Below are 13318 nucleotides of genomic sequence, written 5' to 3'. Positions count from 1 at the left end.
GACTTATTTCTCTTAATGCTGATAAGCTACCTAGGTACTTTTTTAATAAAAGATATGCTTATGAAGATAATGTTCTTATATATTATGAAATAATTTCATAAGGGGATCAAGTATTTGGGTTTGAAATATTTTAGAGTATGTAAAAGAAAATAGAGTGTACTAAAATACTAATTTTAAAAATCACTCATTTCCTTCTTTTTACTTTCTCTGTTTTAAATCTTCACCTTTATTTATTTATTTTTTTAATATTTATTTATTTGGCCGAACTGGGTCTCAGTTGCAGCATGTGGGATCTTAGCTGTGTCATGTGGGATCTAGTTCCCTGACCAGGGATTGTACCCAGGCCCCCTGCATTGGGAGCAAAGAGTCTTAGCCGCTAGACTACCAGAGAAGTCCCTTTTGAAGCCTGGCGTGCTGTGATTCATGGGGTCGCAAAGAGTTGGACACCACTGAGCGACTGAACTGAACTGAACTAAACTGAATCACCTTTCTTCTCTAATTTAAAACATTTTTCTGAACCAACCCACCCATTGCCTCTTTAGATTGAACCCATCAGAAACTTTCATATCTCCTTCAGTAATTTGCATCAACTTGAAATATAATGCAGATTATATAAAATGTTTATTTTAGTTCATTGTATTCTTCCTTTCTTTTTTTTAAAGACAGCAAATGCTTTTCTGGCCCAGAGAATCAGCAGCATTAACTCTATAAGTGCCCTCTGTGAAGCAACAGGAGCTGATGTAGAAGAGGTGGCCACAGCCATCGGAATGGACCAGAGAATTGGAAGTAAATTTCTGAAAGCCAGTGTTGGTAAGCTGAAAGTTTTCTATGCATCTAGAAAAAGTTAGATCTCTAACTTTAAGGAAGCCTTTGCTTGACACCCTTAAAATGATGATTTCATTATACATGTAGCCTTCAGCTTATCAGGGACTTTCTAAGTGAGACAATAGTTACATATATGTTTAATAATTAGTCACTGATTAGTATATAAACATGGTTCAGTGTTTCAGAAGAAATATATTAATATTTTGTTAGAACATTTAGGTAGAATAAGTTTAGGAGATCACATCAGAAATCATGTAACACCTTACTGAAGCAATAGGAAAAAATTCCTTATCATTTGCTGTTCCTACTGATCAGCCAGTTCAGTTCAGTCGCTCAGTCGTGTCTGACTCTTTGCGACCCCATGAATCGCAGCACGCCAGGCCTCCCTGTCCATCACCAACTCCCGGAGTTCACTCAGACTCACGTCCATCGAGTCAGTGATGCCATCCAGCCATCTCATCCTGGGTCGTCCCCTTCTCCTCCTGCCCCCAATCCCTCCCAGCATCAAAGTCTTTTCCAATGAGTCAACTTTTCGCATGAGGTGGCAGATGTGACCTTAGTGAAATATCTTCATTAATTGTGGATTCCATATTTGTGAATTATTTAGCCTACTTGCTAAAATGTATTTGTAACCCAACATCAGTACTCATCTGGTCATTTGCAGATATGAACAGAGCAGCATAAAATTTGAGTCACCCAACACATACATTCCCAGTTGAAGTTGAATAAGGCAGTACTCTTACCTTCTTGTTTTAGCTCACATACTGCAAATGTCTGCTGTTTTTGTGGTCTGTTTAGTACCATATTTTTTGCATTTTGGTGCTTTTTCCCCTCTGTGATTTCACTGTTTAAAATGGCTCTGAAGAATATTGCTGAAATTTTTTCTGGTGTTCTAAAGTGTCAGCAAATTATGATGTGCTTTACAGAGAAAATACATGTGGTTTGATAAGCTTCACTTCAGTGCTATTGGCTTTGAGTTCATTGTTAATGAAGGTCAACAATATTTTTAAATAAGGTGTCTCTAAATATAAGCACACATAAAACAAGATTATGTTAATCAGTTGACAAAAAACATTACCAGAAGCTCCCAGGAACCTAATGCTGTATTTTACCTACAAGCAGCACTTCAGTATTTGCTAATTCAGTGTTTATGGTGAATTTATAGGATATAACTACTGAGTTTAATGAGAACTGTGTATATTTTTGGATTTAAATTAATAAAGTTGATGTAAAGGTAAAAAGAGTCTTTTACAGATTGGGCCATAGGCAGCACTTCCTATGTTTCTGGGGCTTTATGCCATTTTTCAGTACTGATTTCCTGGCCTTTTCTGTCTTTCTGATATTTACTTCTAGTGACCATTTAGTAAAAATAGCTACTGTTTCCTGAAGGCACATTATGCAACAAGTTCTGAAACAGGTGTTTATATATCTTAATTTATAACCTGTTATATAAAAGTGTTGCTGATTAAGGATTGGGGGAATTTTCATAAGTTGTTCAGTCATACAACTAGTGAGTGCCTAGGTGTGTCTGACTTCAAAGCTCATGCCAATCCTCACTGTATACTGCATTGCACTCAAACAGCGGTGGGCGAACTATAGTCCTCAGGCCAAATCTGGCCCACAGCTTTTTTTTGTAAATAAAGTTTTATTGGAAAATAGCTATGCCCATTTGATTACATATTGTCTATGACTGCTTTTGAGCAACAAAGGCAGAATTGAATAGTTGTGCCAGAGACTACATGACCTACAAAGTCTAAAATATTTTTCACTGGGAATGTTAAAGTTTGCCAGCTCTGTGTTAGAGTGAGAGATGTGGAGCAGTTATACCAGCTAATGACGGAAAAAATAGAAATGTAGCCACAATAAAACTTAAGTTAGAAAATTATTTTAAATTATTTGTAATTATTTAAAATTATTTATAACTATTAGGAAATTATTTATAGTTGATTAGTTTCTTGCAAATTTCACATAATTTATAAACTCATTAATTTTCCCCCATTCAAATTTTATTATTAAAAATCCTAGCATAGGCCTTCTGATTAGTATGACACAGAAATTTGTAACATGATTTAGTTGTGTGGTTCCAAATGAAAATATTGTCATTTTTTTTTTCTTTCTTCAGGTTTTGGTGGGAGTTGCTTTCAAAAGGATGTTCTGAATTTGGTTTATCTCTGTGAGGCTCTAAATTTGCCTGAAGTAGCTCGTTATTGGCAGCAGGTATTTATAGTCAACAGGTTATGATTAACTTCCGATTAAAACATGTCATCTTTTTCTGTCAAATGTTTTTGAGAGTATTAATTTTTTCTAGGAACTCTATTATTCTTATATTCAATTTGTTCATTTTAGGTTTATTTATTGAGCATCTGTGTTTATAATTTGTCTGTTTTGGTAATCAGCTATAATGAAAGTTTATGATAAACAAGTATTCCTTTTAATTTTAATAACAAAATTTGCTCCCTGTATAAAGCAAGAGCTTTTAATTGTAGTTCTTCATCTTGAAAGGCAAAAGAGAGAAGTAAAAGAAGAACCTCTATTGTTATGCTTGCAAATGGTTTGCATGTGTTGATATTTGTTTTGTCCCTTTGAGATTCACAGAGCTAAAATTGGAGACCCTACTCAAACTGGAAATAGAGTTAACATTTATTGAGTGCTTACTCTGTGCCAGGCACTCTTTAAAGTACTTTATATGTAGTATCTTAGTTCTCATCATTAATATTATCCCAGAAGGAAATGGCAACCCACTCCAGTGTTCTTGCCTGGAGAATCCCAGGAATGGAGGAGCCTGGTGGGCTGCCGTCTATGGGGTCTCACAGAGTCGGACACGACTGAAGCGACTTAGCAGCACCAGCAGCATTTATAGATGGAGAAGCTGAGGCTTAACAGTGTTAAGTAATCTGCTCAAGATACCAGTCAGTGTATGTATCTTTTCCAAATATTTTTTCCGCAGGTTTATAATTTTTCAGATTTCAGCAGTGAGTAGGAAAGTAAGGAAATGAGCATTTTTAGGGAAATACACACTTCTAAGTTCCTTTCACTCACTCCAGTGTAACGGCTTTATGTTACTGTCCATTGTGGGGAAAATGCAGATAAAGGCTTCATTTTCCAGGTTCCATGGCAGTCCAGTGGTTAAGATTCCACGGTTCCACTGCAGGGAGCACAGATTTGATCCCTGGTTGGGGAACTAAGATCCCACAATGCCTTGCAGCTATGTGGCAAAAAAAATAAAGGCTTGATTTTTCTAAAGCTTTGAGCTCATTTCCCAAGCTTTCAGACTCTGAGATGGTTTCTGGAAGCTTAGAGCCTTAAAAAAAGTCTTTCCTTAAATTCCTCTGGTCACAAATATGATGTTTGTTTATAAATTCTTAGGAGAGTAACAGATTAGATGATCAGAGACTTTACTGGTCACAAATATGATGTTTGTTTATAAATTCTTAGGAGAGTAACAGATTAGATGATCAGAGACTTTTACTTGTAACATTTAGTTAAAAATTTCTCCAAGTGTTCATGGTGTTATGGTTCATCTGGAGGCGACTGTAGCTCTGTACGTGGTTTGACTGTTCTCTATCTTCTTTCTACTCACACTCAGTTTTGATGAGGGGTCTGGTTAAGCATATGAGCGAGTACTTTGGAGTTTAGTTGCTTCCTTAGGGTTTGGAGAAGTTGGCTAAGGAGAACACTATTTTCTATGTGCCTTTTTAGGCTGGCCTCATGGCAGACCTCAAATGGGGTTGGAATTTACCTGTGCTCTTCACCTTAACATTCATCCCAGTCTGATGCATGTAAAGTTAAAACCAAATGAAACTTAAACTTTTCAGGGTGGGGAGGAGTGGGAAAGGAAGGGAGTGGGTAAAATTCTTTGTTTTTTTCTAATCTGTGGATACTAAAGAGGTTGGAAACTTTTGCCTCCTGTTAATTCTTAAGGTTTGTATTCATACAAGAGTACTAACCATAAAGGTATACGCAGTGTATACACAGGCTGTACCACTTTTAACTGATCCTTGCATAATTGTGTACATCCTTTCAGGTTATAGACATGAATGACTACCAGAGAAGGAGGTTTGCTTCTCGGATCATAGACAGTCTGTTTAATACAGTGACAGATAAGAAGATAGCTATTTTGGGGTTTGCTTTCAAAAAGGACACCGGTGATACAAGGTATTAATTCTTTCCTTTTTGAGAATCTCAAATCCTCATCCTGATTTTTTGATGGTAGCTGTATATGTGAAATACATGTATGTGTATAGTATAAAGAGTAAAAAAATGGACGTTCATATCCTCACAAGACATAGAATCTCACCTGTATATTAAATTCCATAGGTATTAAAATATATGCCATTCAGAAGCATAGCAAAGCTGGGTTTTGTTTTTTTCCTTCAGAGAGTCATCTAGTATATATATTAGCAAATATTTGATGGATGAAGGCGCACACCTCCATATATATGATCCAAAAGTACCAAGGGAGCAAATAGTTGTGGATCTTTCTCATCCAGGAGTTTCAAAGGATGACCAAGGTGAGTCAGGCTTTGTCTCCCACGTGTCCTTTTGAGTTTGGGCTCCCAAACTTATTTATTCTCTGGAAACCTTTGGTTGTTCAGTTTTGGTCATTGTTATCATTGCTAGGCCCCTCTTTTCAACCTCACTTCTCTAAAATTAAACTCTCAGACATTGCTTCATCAACTTTGATTTGAAGTAATCCAGTGGATTAGTAACGTAATTACTAATTAGTAATCAAGTAATGAAGTAGATTATTGTAAGAATGTTTCCAAGATATTCTTTTAAAAAGCCCCAGAGATTATAAGGAGATGCTTCTGGGACAAGACTGGGGACTACTCCAGGCCCCTCCCTGTTACCCCCACTCATATTCCAACCAGACCATTCCACTTCTGTCAGACTCTCAATTCCTCCTGCAGTCCTAGTGTTAAAATGCATAATCTCAAATCACTCCTTTCTTACTGCAGTTTTTTGTTGGGTTGTTACAGTGGCCCGGCTCGTGACCATTTCCAAAGATCCCTATGAAGCCTGTGATGGTGCCCATGCTGTTGTGATTTGCACTGAGTGGGACATGTTTAAGGTGAAGTGACAGAAGTGAGATTAACGAAAATTTTAGAGGTGTTCTAATAGCATTTGGGGTGGAGTATGCGTTCCTGTGTATGCTCTAATTATTTCTCTGGTTCTTTCTTTATAGGAACTGGATTATGAACGCATTCATAAAAAAATGCTGAAACCAGCCTTTATCTTTGACGGACGACGTGTCCTGGATGGGCTCCACAATGAACTACAAACCATTGGCTTCCAGGTAAGCATCATCCTGAATTGGTTTTGTTTTACTTGTTGGGTCGTTTGCTTTTTGAAATGGGCTTTGAGTGTCTTTGTTTTCATCTTTTTCATTTATTTTTTGGCTGCACTGGGCCTTCGTTGTGATGTGCGGGCTTCTCATTTTGGTGGCTGCTCTTGCTGCAGAGCACAGGCTCTGGAGCACATGGGCTTCCGTAACTGCAGAACATGGCCTCCGTAGTTGTGGCTCACAGGCTTAGCTGCTCCTCGGCGTGTGGGATCTTCCCGGATAATGGGTGTCCCCTGAACTGGCAGGTGAATCCTTAACCACTGGACCACCAGGGGAATCCCTGGCTGTGAGTTTTATGATTTTAATATTTTCTCATTTAGCAGTAACAGAACTCTGGGAAAACGTCAGTCAGTTCTCTGGGAAGTCTCTGTGGTGTCTGTGAAATACTCTACTCCCTCCTCAAATTCATAACCTAAAGGGCATTCAGTTTGGTCTCTCTTACAAAGTTTATAGGGCCAAGATGTGCCTCACCCTACCTCGTATAAACATCAAGTAAGAAAATGTAGGCATTAATTTTTTTTTTTTCCTAGAGCCTCCAAAGCTGCTCTGTTACACTGTGCACGCCACACTGACCCCCTCAGAGGCCAGGTCGTTTATTCCTATAGAAATGTGTTAGTACTATAGTTGTCGCATGTTGCTTTAGGATCCTCTGTCTCTGAGTGCTTAGCTCTATGCTGGTGCTGTGAGAGGTCTAAATGAAAAGTATGGGAGCTGGAGGGGTGCTGGCCCTCTTTTAATGCAAAGCTTGTCAGTCAGTTATGGAACGTTTGGAGAGCAGACAGAAAGCTGCACAATACATTTTATGTTGCATCCACTTCAGTTCTACCAGGGGCCTCAAAGGTATTAAGAAGAAAGAGCCCCTTTCCATTTCCTCAGCAGACGTGGAGTCTGGGGCCCAAGGGGGAGGTTGGGAGGATAAAGAAATCTGCCAAGAGATTGTTGTCAGCAGAGTCCCAGAGCAGAGCAGAGTGTGGCAGTGTTTCGAGTTGGCTGTGTGCGTCTGCTTAGCACCAGCTGTCTGGGAGAGGTACTGATAAGGCCTCGTTCCCTGTTCGAAATACCTGATCTGTTTCCTTAACCTGTCGCTGACTTGTTGAAGATCCTTCTTACTTATAATTCAGTGCCCACTCCTCATCCATGAGAGATTAACTTGCATCACAAATCAGATGACATCCTTGTCAGTTCACATTCCATCAAAGACCCTGGGGACTCTTCTATCCAACCTCTCCTTAGTGAGTAATGGGACTGTTTTTCCCAATCATAACTTAACTTAGCAGTGTTATTTTTTAAACATTATTTGCAGGCACAGAAACATTTTCTCTCATTGCTGTTTTACTCATCTAGAGGAGAAATGCAGAAACATATATATATATCTTTTTTTTTTTTTAATGAGTTTGAGCTCTTATAATTAACTATTCCTAGTAAGGGTTAAAAAAACTATTAGACTGGAATTGCTAAATAAAGAGAATTTATAAGCCATTAAATAAGACAACTGATTAATACAAAGCAGAGGGACCTCCTTGGTGGTCCAGTGACTAAGACTCCACACTCCCAATGCAGGTGGCCTCTTTTCAATTCCTGATCAGGGAACTAGATCCCACATGCCTCAACAAAGAGTTCACATCCCACAGTCAAAGATCCTGTATGTAGCAATGAAGATGGATCTTGCGTGCTGCCACTAAGACCTGGCCAAATAAATAAGCAGAAGCCCTTTGTGGTATGAGTCAGCATTAAGTATCAATTTTTAATTAAAAATATCCTTTTTAATTAAAAATACATTTCTGAAAATTAGTATATTTCTCTCTGCTGTAGAGAGGAGATAAACTATTATTAAAGAAACAGTGTCTGTAAAGATAATATTGATAATTTTGGAAAGGGGGGAAAAGTTTTAAATGTAATATGCAAAATGAAAATTGACTACTATTGGTTTATTGAAGGTTGACTTAATATGCCAGACATTGTCCTGAGCACTTTATCTAATTGAATCCTTACCACAGCCCTTCGAGGTAGGTGGGTAACACCATTTACGAACAAGGAAGAAAGACCTTAGAGAGTTTAGGTATCAGCAATTATCAGTCAGGATTCCAACTGGAGCCTTGAAGACTCTGAAGCCTGAACTTCTAAAAACTATGCTGTTATAACTTATGCAAGTTTTTTAGAATAAGGGAAACAAGACATTAGAATAGAGTTTGGAAGAATGTGAATGAATGGGAATCTGGGCTGTTTATTGCTTTCACATCTGCTTTTAAAGCCACGGTGGCATGAAATCTCCTATTCTGTTTGAGGGAGTCTGGTGTTAAGAACGAGAGTAGTGAGCATGTCTAGATATGAATATGAAAAGGGGAATGTAGACTGACTCTAGAAACAAAAAATATGGAAGGAACCAAAGGTCTTTCACAGCAACCTACACAACCTGAGAAACTTCTTCTGCCTTTAAAAAGAAAAAAAAATCATCTAGGTTTTAGCCCTTATTACACTGTATGGCAAAATGTTACGTTTAGGTATTGTTAACAATTTTCTTTTCTCCTCTAGATTGAAACAATTGGCAAGAAGGTGTCTTCAAAGAGAATTCCATATGCTCCTTCTGGTGAAATTCCAAAGTTTAGTCTTCAGGATATGCCCAACAAGAAACCCAGAGTATAGACATTGCCATTTTTATTTGGAACTTTTTTGGTACTTCAAGATAGCAAATATCTATCTGATATTAAATGATAAATGAACCAAGTGCTTTTAAGGAAACAAAACTATTTTTTTAATAATCAAATTTATACTAGCTATATGGGAATTAGCATATCTGGTAATTATGAAACTAGAATTTTTTTACGTATTTTTATAATATTGTTACCTCAGTGATTGGATTAGCAAATAATCATGTTGGTTTTAATGGTGTCGATTTTTGTAAAATTAAACTTCCAACACTTTTTACTTTATAAAATATCTTTAGGCAGCACTTCAATATCAAATGGTAACGGGAGTGACACTCCTCAGTTTTTCTGATCAGTGGTTTATCTACTTGTCATTAAGTATGTATTTTCACTGCTGGAGTAGGAAGTGACTACTTACTCCAGTACTCTTGCATGGGAAGTTCTATGGACATAGGAGCTTGGCTGGCTACAGTCCATGGGATTGCAACAGAGTCAGACACAACTTAGTGATTAAACCACCACCTCATGTATTTTCTGCCATGAAATGGCTGTGCTAAATACTGGGCTAAACCTGTTAACCTTTCCAATAGTGTCATGGAGATTTAAAGTTTTCTGGATTAATTGGGTGAGGTGTGTTCCATGCCATTTCTTGTCTCCCTGAATTGAGGAGGGTGCCATGGACAGAATGTGGCCTTTGTGCTTTTTTTCCGCCTATGCTTCCACGTTAGAAGTAACACTACAGGTCTGGTTTGGTTATTGTTCTTTTGCTCCTTTTGTTTTAATGGGCTGTATCGATGGTTTCTTTAGTCCACTGCCCATTTCCAATCAATTCAAATAAGACTAAAAGGTAATCTTTTTTAAAAAACGTGAAGAAAAAATCAGTGTAGTGAAATGAAAGTCTGTATCATTCCTTGTTTTTCCTCACTGATCATTGTTTTTCAGTCTAAAAGCCCAAACTATGTTACTTTTACTTTGTATTTTATTCCTGTGACTTACTGCAGTTTCTCCCATTTTAAGTAATAAAATCAATATAATCTCATACATAAACTTACAGTAGTAGATTTTACAAGTTAATGTATAGCATAATCCTAAAATAAGGAATTTTGTGTTTTCATCTGCTTTTTTTCTTATGTCTCTTGTTGACTTATATTTGATTTTCTCTTGTGTTTATCATTATTGAAATATGTCCATTTGATGCTTGTGCTCTGCCGAGTATACAAATTGAGTTAAACAGATACAAATCTCATCCTTTAGGAATTTTGCAGTTCAATAATAGAGATAAAGATGAGGACAGAGACATCTGTACAGATATCAAATACATAAATAAAATATTCTTCATAAGCCAGTGTGTGGGTTATTTTTTGTCTAGTGCAAGTTCGTGACAGTATGACATTAGACAGGAGAATCACTCCTTTTTTGAAAAAGGGGCATTATGTTGTTCTTTCAAATGATGCAAGAAAGGAAGAGAACAGACCAGGTATTGGCAAACAAAATCCCATGGGCCAAACCTGGACAGCAACCTGTGAGCTAAGATGTCTTTTACATTTTTACATGATTACATTTTAAATGGTTTCATATATATTGCTATCTGACCCTTTAAGAAAAAGTTGGCAGACTAGAGTGAAGGAAACAAAACAACAGAAAGAGACAACAGATGATCCCTTACTCCTAGATTTTGAAATGGGAGTGGGCTTATTAACGAACTGCTCTTCATTTCTCTTGAGAATATTCTTATATTCTGCTAACAATCTTAAAGTCTAGTAAAGGGATTATAACGCAAAGGTGTCCTGCTAAAGCAGTTGAATAAGGCACCAGTTTTAAGTTGCAGGATGCCTCAGTGCCTAGAACTGATAACTAAATGTGTAAAACATGGTTGCTGATTAGAAGGTGGGAGAACTGGCAAGTGGACGAAAATACAAAAGACAAAGAGCCATAAAACCTGGCTGTAATGGGGAAGAAGTGACTTGGTAGGTTAATTTATAGCAATTTGAGCCTTTATGTGAAAAGTTGCAAGAAGATGGTTACCATTGTTTTCTCTATTAAGACAATTAAAGACCTTGTATTTTTTAAAAAATTGATACGTTTCTATTTTTAGGGGAGCTCACTGGTGGCCCATGTTTAGGATTTTGGGCTTTCACTGCAGTGGCCCTGGTTCAACCCCTGGTTGGGGACGTGAGACCCCACAAGCTGTATGGTATGGCAAAAAAAAAAAAGATTTATTAGCTAGTACTTTTGAGATTATTAACTAGTACTTAAAATTGAAAATAATACATGGACATGATTTTTAAAAATTCAAACCAATACAAAAGGATATATAAAAATATCAGGACTTCCCTAATGGTCCAGTGGTTAAGAATCCGGAGGCCTGGCATGCTGCGGTTCATGGGGTCACAGTCAGACACGACTGAGTGACTGAACTGAAATGAACTGAACTGAATTGAACTGCCAATGCAGGGAACCATGGGTTAGGCCCCTGGTTGGGGAACTAAGATCCTGCAAGCTGTGAGGTATGACAAAAATAAATTAATACATTCAGCTGCAAGTAAGAGAAACTCCTGCTCAAACTAGTTTCATTAATAATTATATCTGACCAAATAGGAACTGGGTTTTGGAGTTGGCTGATTTAGTCATTGGAAATGGGGCAGAGACCTCTGTTCTTCTCCCTTAATCTAGCAGCTACCCCTCTTCCAACTTCTTCCCTCTCCCCTGGCAATGTTGATGCCCCACTGGCATATTTTATTCTCTTTCTTATTGTGAACAAATGAGAAATATTAAGTTTATGCCATTTCAAGTTGACTTTGTGATTAAAAACTATGTGCCACCTGTCATTTTCACTTTTTCAAAGAATTTCATTTGTGCTACAGAAAGAAAAGGATCAGACATATTGAAATGGGCACATACCAAATTTTACATATTGGAGACTATGGATGCATTAACTTGTACCACCCGGTCAGAAATTTTGTATACGCTGCCTGCCACGTCTGTGCATTTAAATGTGCTTGTTTTTAATGCATCATTGTTTAGGAAGGTCAGAGCTCTGTCCTGGCCTTTCAAAATTCAGGCCTGCCCATTCTTGTGCAGTTGTATAAAGGACTATACCTGCATCTCTACAGTACATGCCCACCAGATTTGGTCACATATTCTAGTCTTGATAGAATGGTCAATTATGCAATAACGAGTGGAGGAATAACAAATTCAAAAGATCGAACATTTCTTGCTAATCACCTTTCAGGTTTTTGGAATATATTTAACTGGAGAGTATCCTGAGATTGCAAGATGTTTTAAAGTTTTCAAGTGTGTTATTATTTAGCTGTACCAGACAGGATTTTTCTCAAGAGTATGTAACCAAAATAAAACAAAGGAGTAAATGGACTATTGAGATCTGACAAAGGCTGCAAACATCACCCATAACTCCCAATTTCACATCTGTATCAAAATAGCTTCATTTTACCACTCACTATTTTTATGAGCAGTTGTTACAAATTAAAACTTTAACATTAGTTCAATTCAGTTCAGTCGCTCAGTTGTGTACGACTGTTTGCGACACCATGGACTGCAGCACGCCAGGCCTCCCTGTCCATCACCAACTCCTGGAGTTTACTCAAACTCGTGTCCATTGAGTCGGTGATGCCATCCAACCACCTTATCCTCTGTTGTCCCCTTCTCCCGCCTTCAATCTTTCCCAGCATCATGGTCTTTTCAAATGAGTCAGCTCTTTGCATCAGGTGGCCAAAGTATTGGAGTTTCAGCTTCAACATCAGTCCTTCCAATGAACACCCAGGACTGATCTTTAGGATGGACTGGTTGGATCTCCTTGCAGTCCAAGGGACTCTCAAGTCTTCTCCAACACCACAGTTCAAAAGCATCAATTCTTCGGCATTGAGCTTTCTTTATAGTCCAACTCGCACAATCATACATGACTACTGGAAAAACCATAGCCTTGACTAGACGGACCTTTGTTGGCAACGTAATGTCTCTGCTTTTTAATACGCTGTCTAGGTTGGTCATAACTTTTCTTCCAAGGAGTAAGCGTCTTTTTATTTCATGGCTGCAGGCACCATCTGCAGTGATTTTGGAGCCCCTCAAAACTTTTATACTTACGCTAATAAAATGCCATTTTAGTTATTTTACACTGGGATAACAAAAATTTCACTTGACAAAATAACTCTCCTGTTAAGATATTTCATTATCACTTGCCTACCCTGGGCAGTTGTTAACAGCAGATTATGTTACAAAATCAGAGTCTGAAAATTAATCCATTTTTTTTTTCCTGTGAAATCCCATGGACAGAGGAGCCTGGTAGGCTACAGTCCATGGGGTTGCAAAGAGTTGGACATGACTGAACACACACAACATGAGGAAAGTGATTCAAAATATATATGGCTCCCCTGAGTTAAATTAAAATGTAATTTTCAAAGTTATACACTATTAAAAAAATTAGTTCATGTATTTAAAACTTCAAAACAGAAATGGCTATCCAACTTACATATTTTACCATATTGCC

The 13318-nt window shown here is 37.7% G+C and overlaps 1 protein-coding gene across 2 annotated transcripts in view; it reads left to right on the top strand.

The window, feature by feature from the left end:
• Positions 1-8899, top strand: part of UGDH (UDP-glucose 6-dehydrogenase) — a 32803-nt gene extending 23904 nt beyond the window's left edge. For both annotated transcript variants that reach the window (XM_052642086.1, XM_052642085.1), the window contains exons 6-12: positions 663-810; positions 2948-3042; positions 4850-4980; positions 5203-5336; positions 5805-5896; positions 6011-6121; positions 8702-8899. In XM_052642086.1, the coding sequence (XP_052498046.1) occupies positions 663-810; positions 2948-3042; positions 4850-4980; positions 5203-5336; positions 5805-5896; positions 6011-6121; positions 8702-8812 (822 nt within the window). In that variant the 3' untranslated portion in view covers positions 8813-8899. The remainder of the gene's footprint in view (positions 1-662; positions 811-2947; positions 3043-4849; positions 4981-5202; positions 5337-5804; positions 5897-6010; positions 6122-8701) is intronic.
• The last annotated feature ends 4419 nt before the right edge of the window (positions 8900-13318 follow it).

Source organism: Budorcas taxicolor, chromosome 6, assembly GCF_023091745.1.
Source record: "Budorcas taxicolor isolate Tak-1 chromosome 6, Takin1.1, whole genome shotgun sequence".
Lineage (NCBI taxonomy): Eukaryota > Metazoa > Chordata > Mammalia > Artiodactyla > Bovidae > Budorcas > Budorcas taxicolor.
Note: the sequence above shows the minus strand (reverse complement) of the source record. Positions and strands in the feature narration are given on the sequence as shown.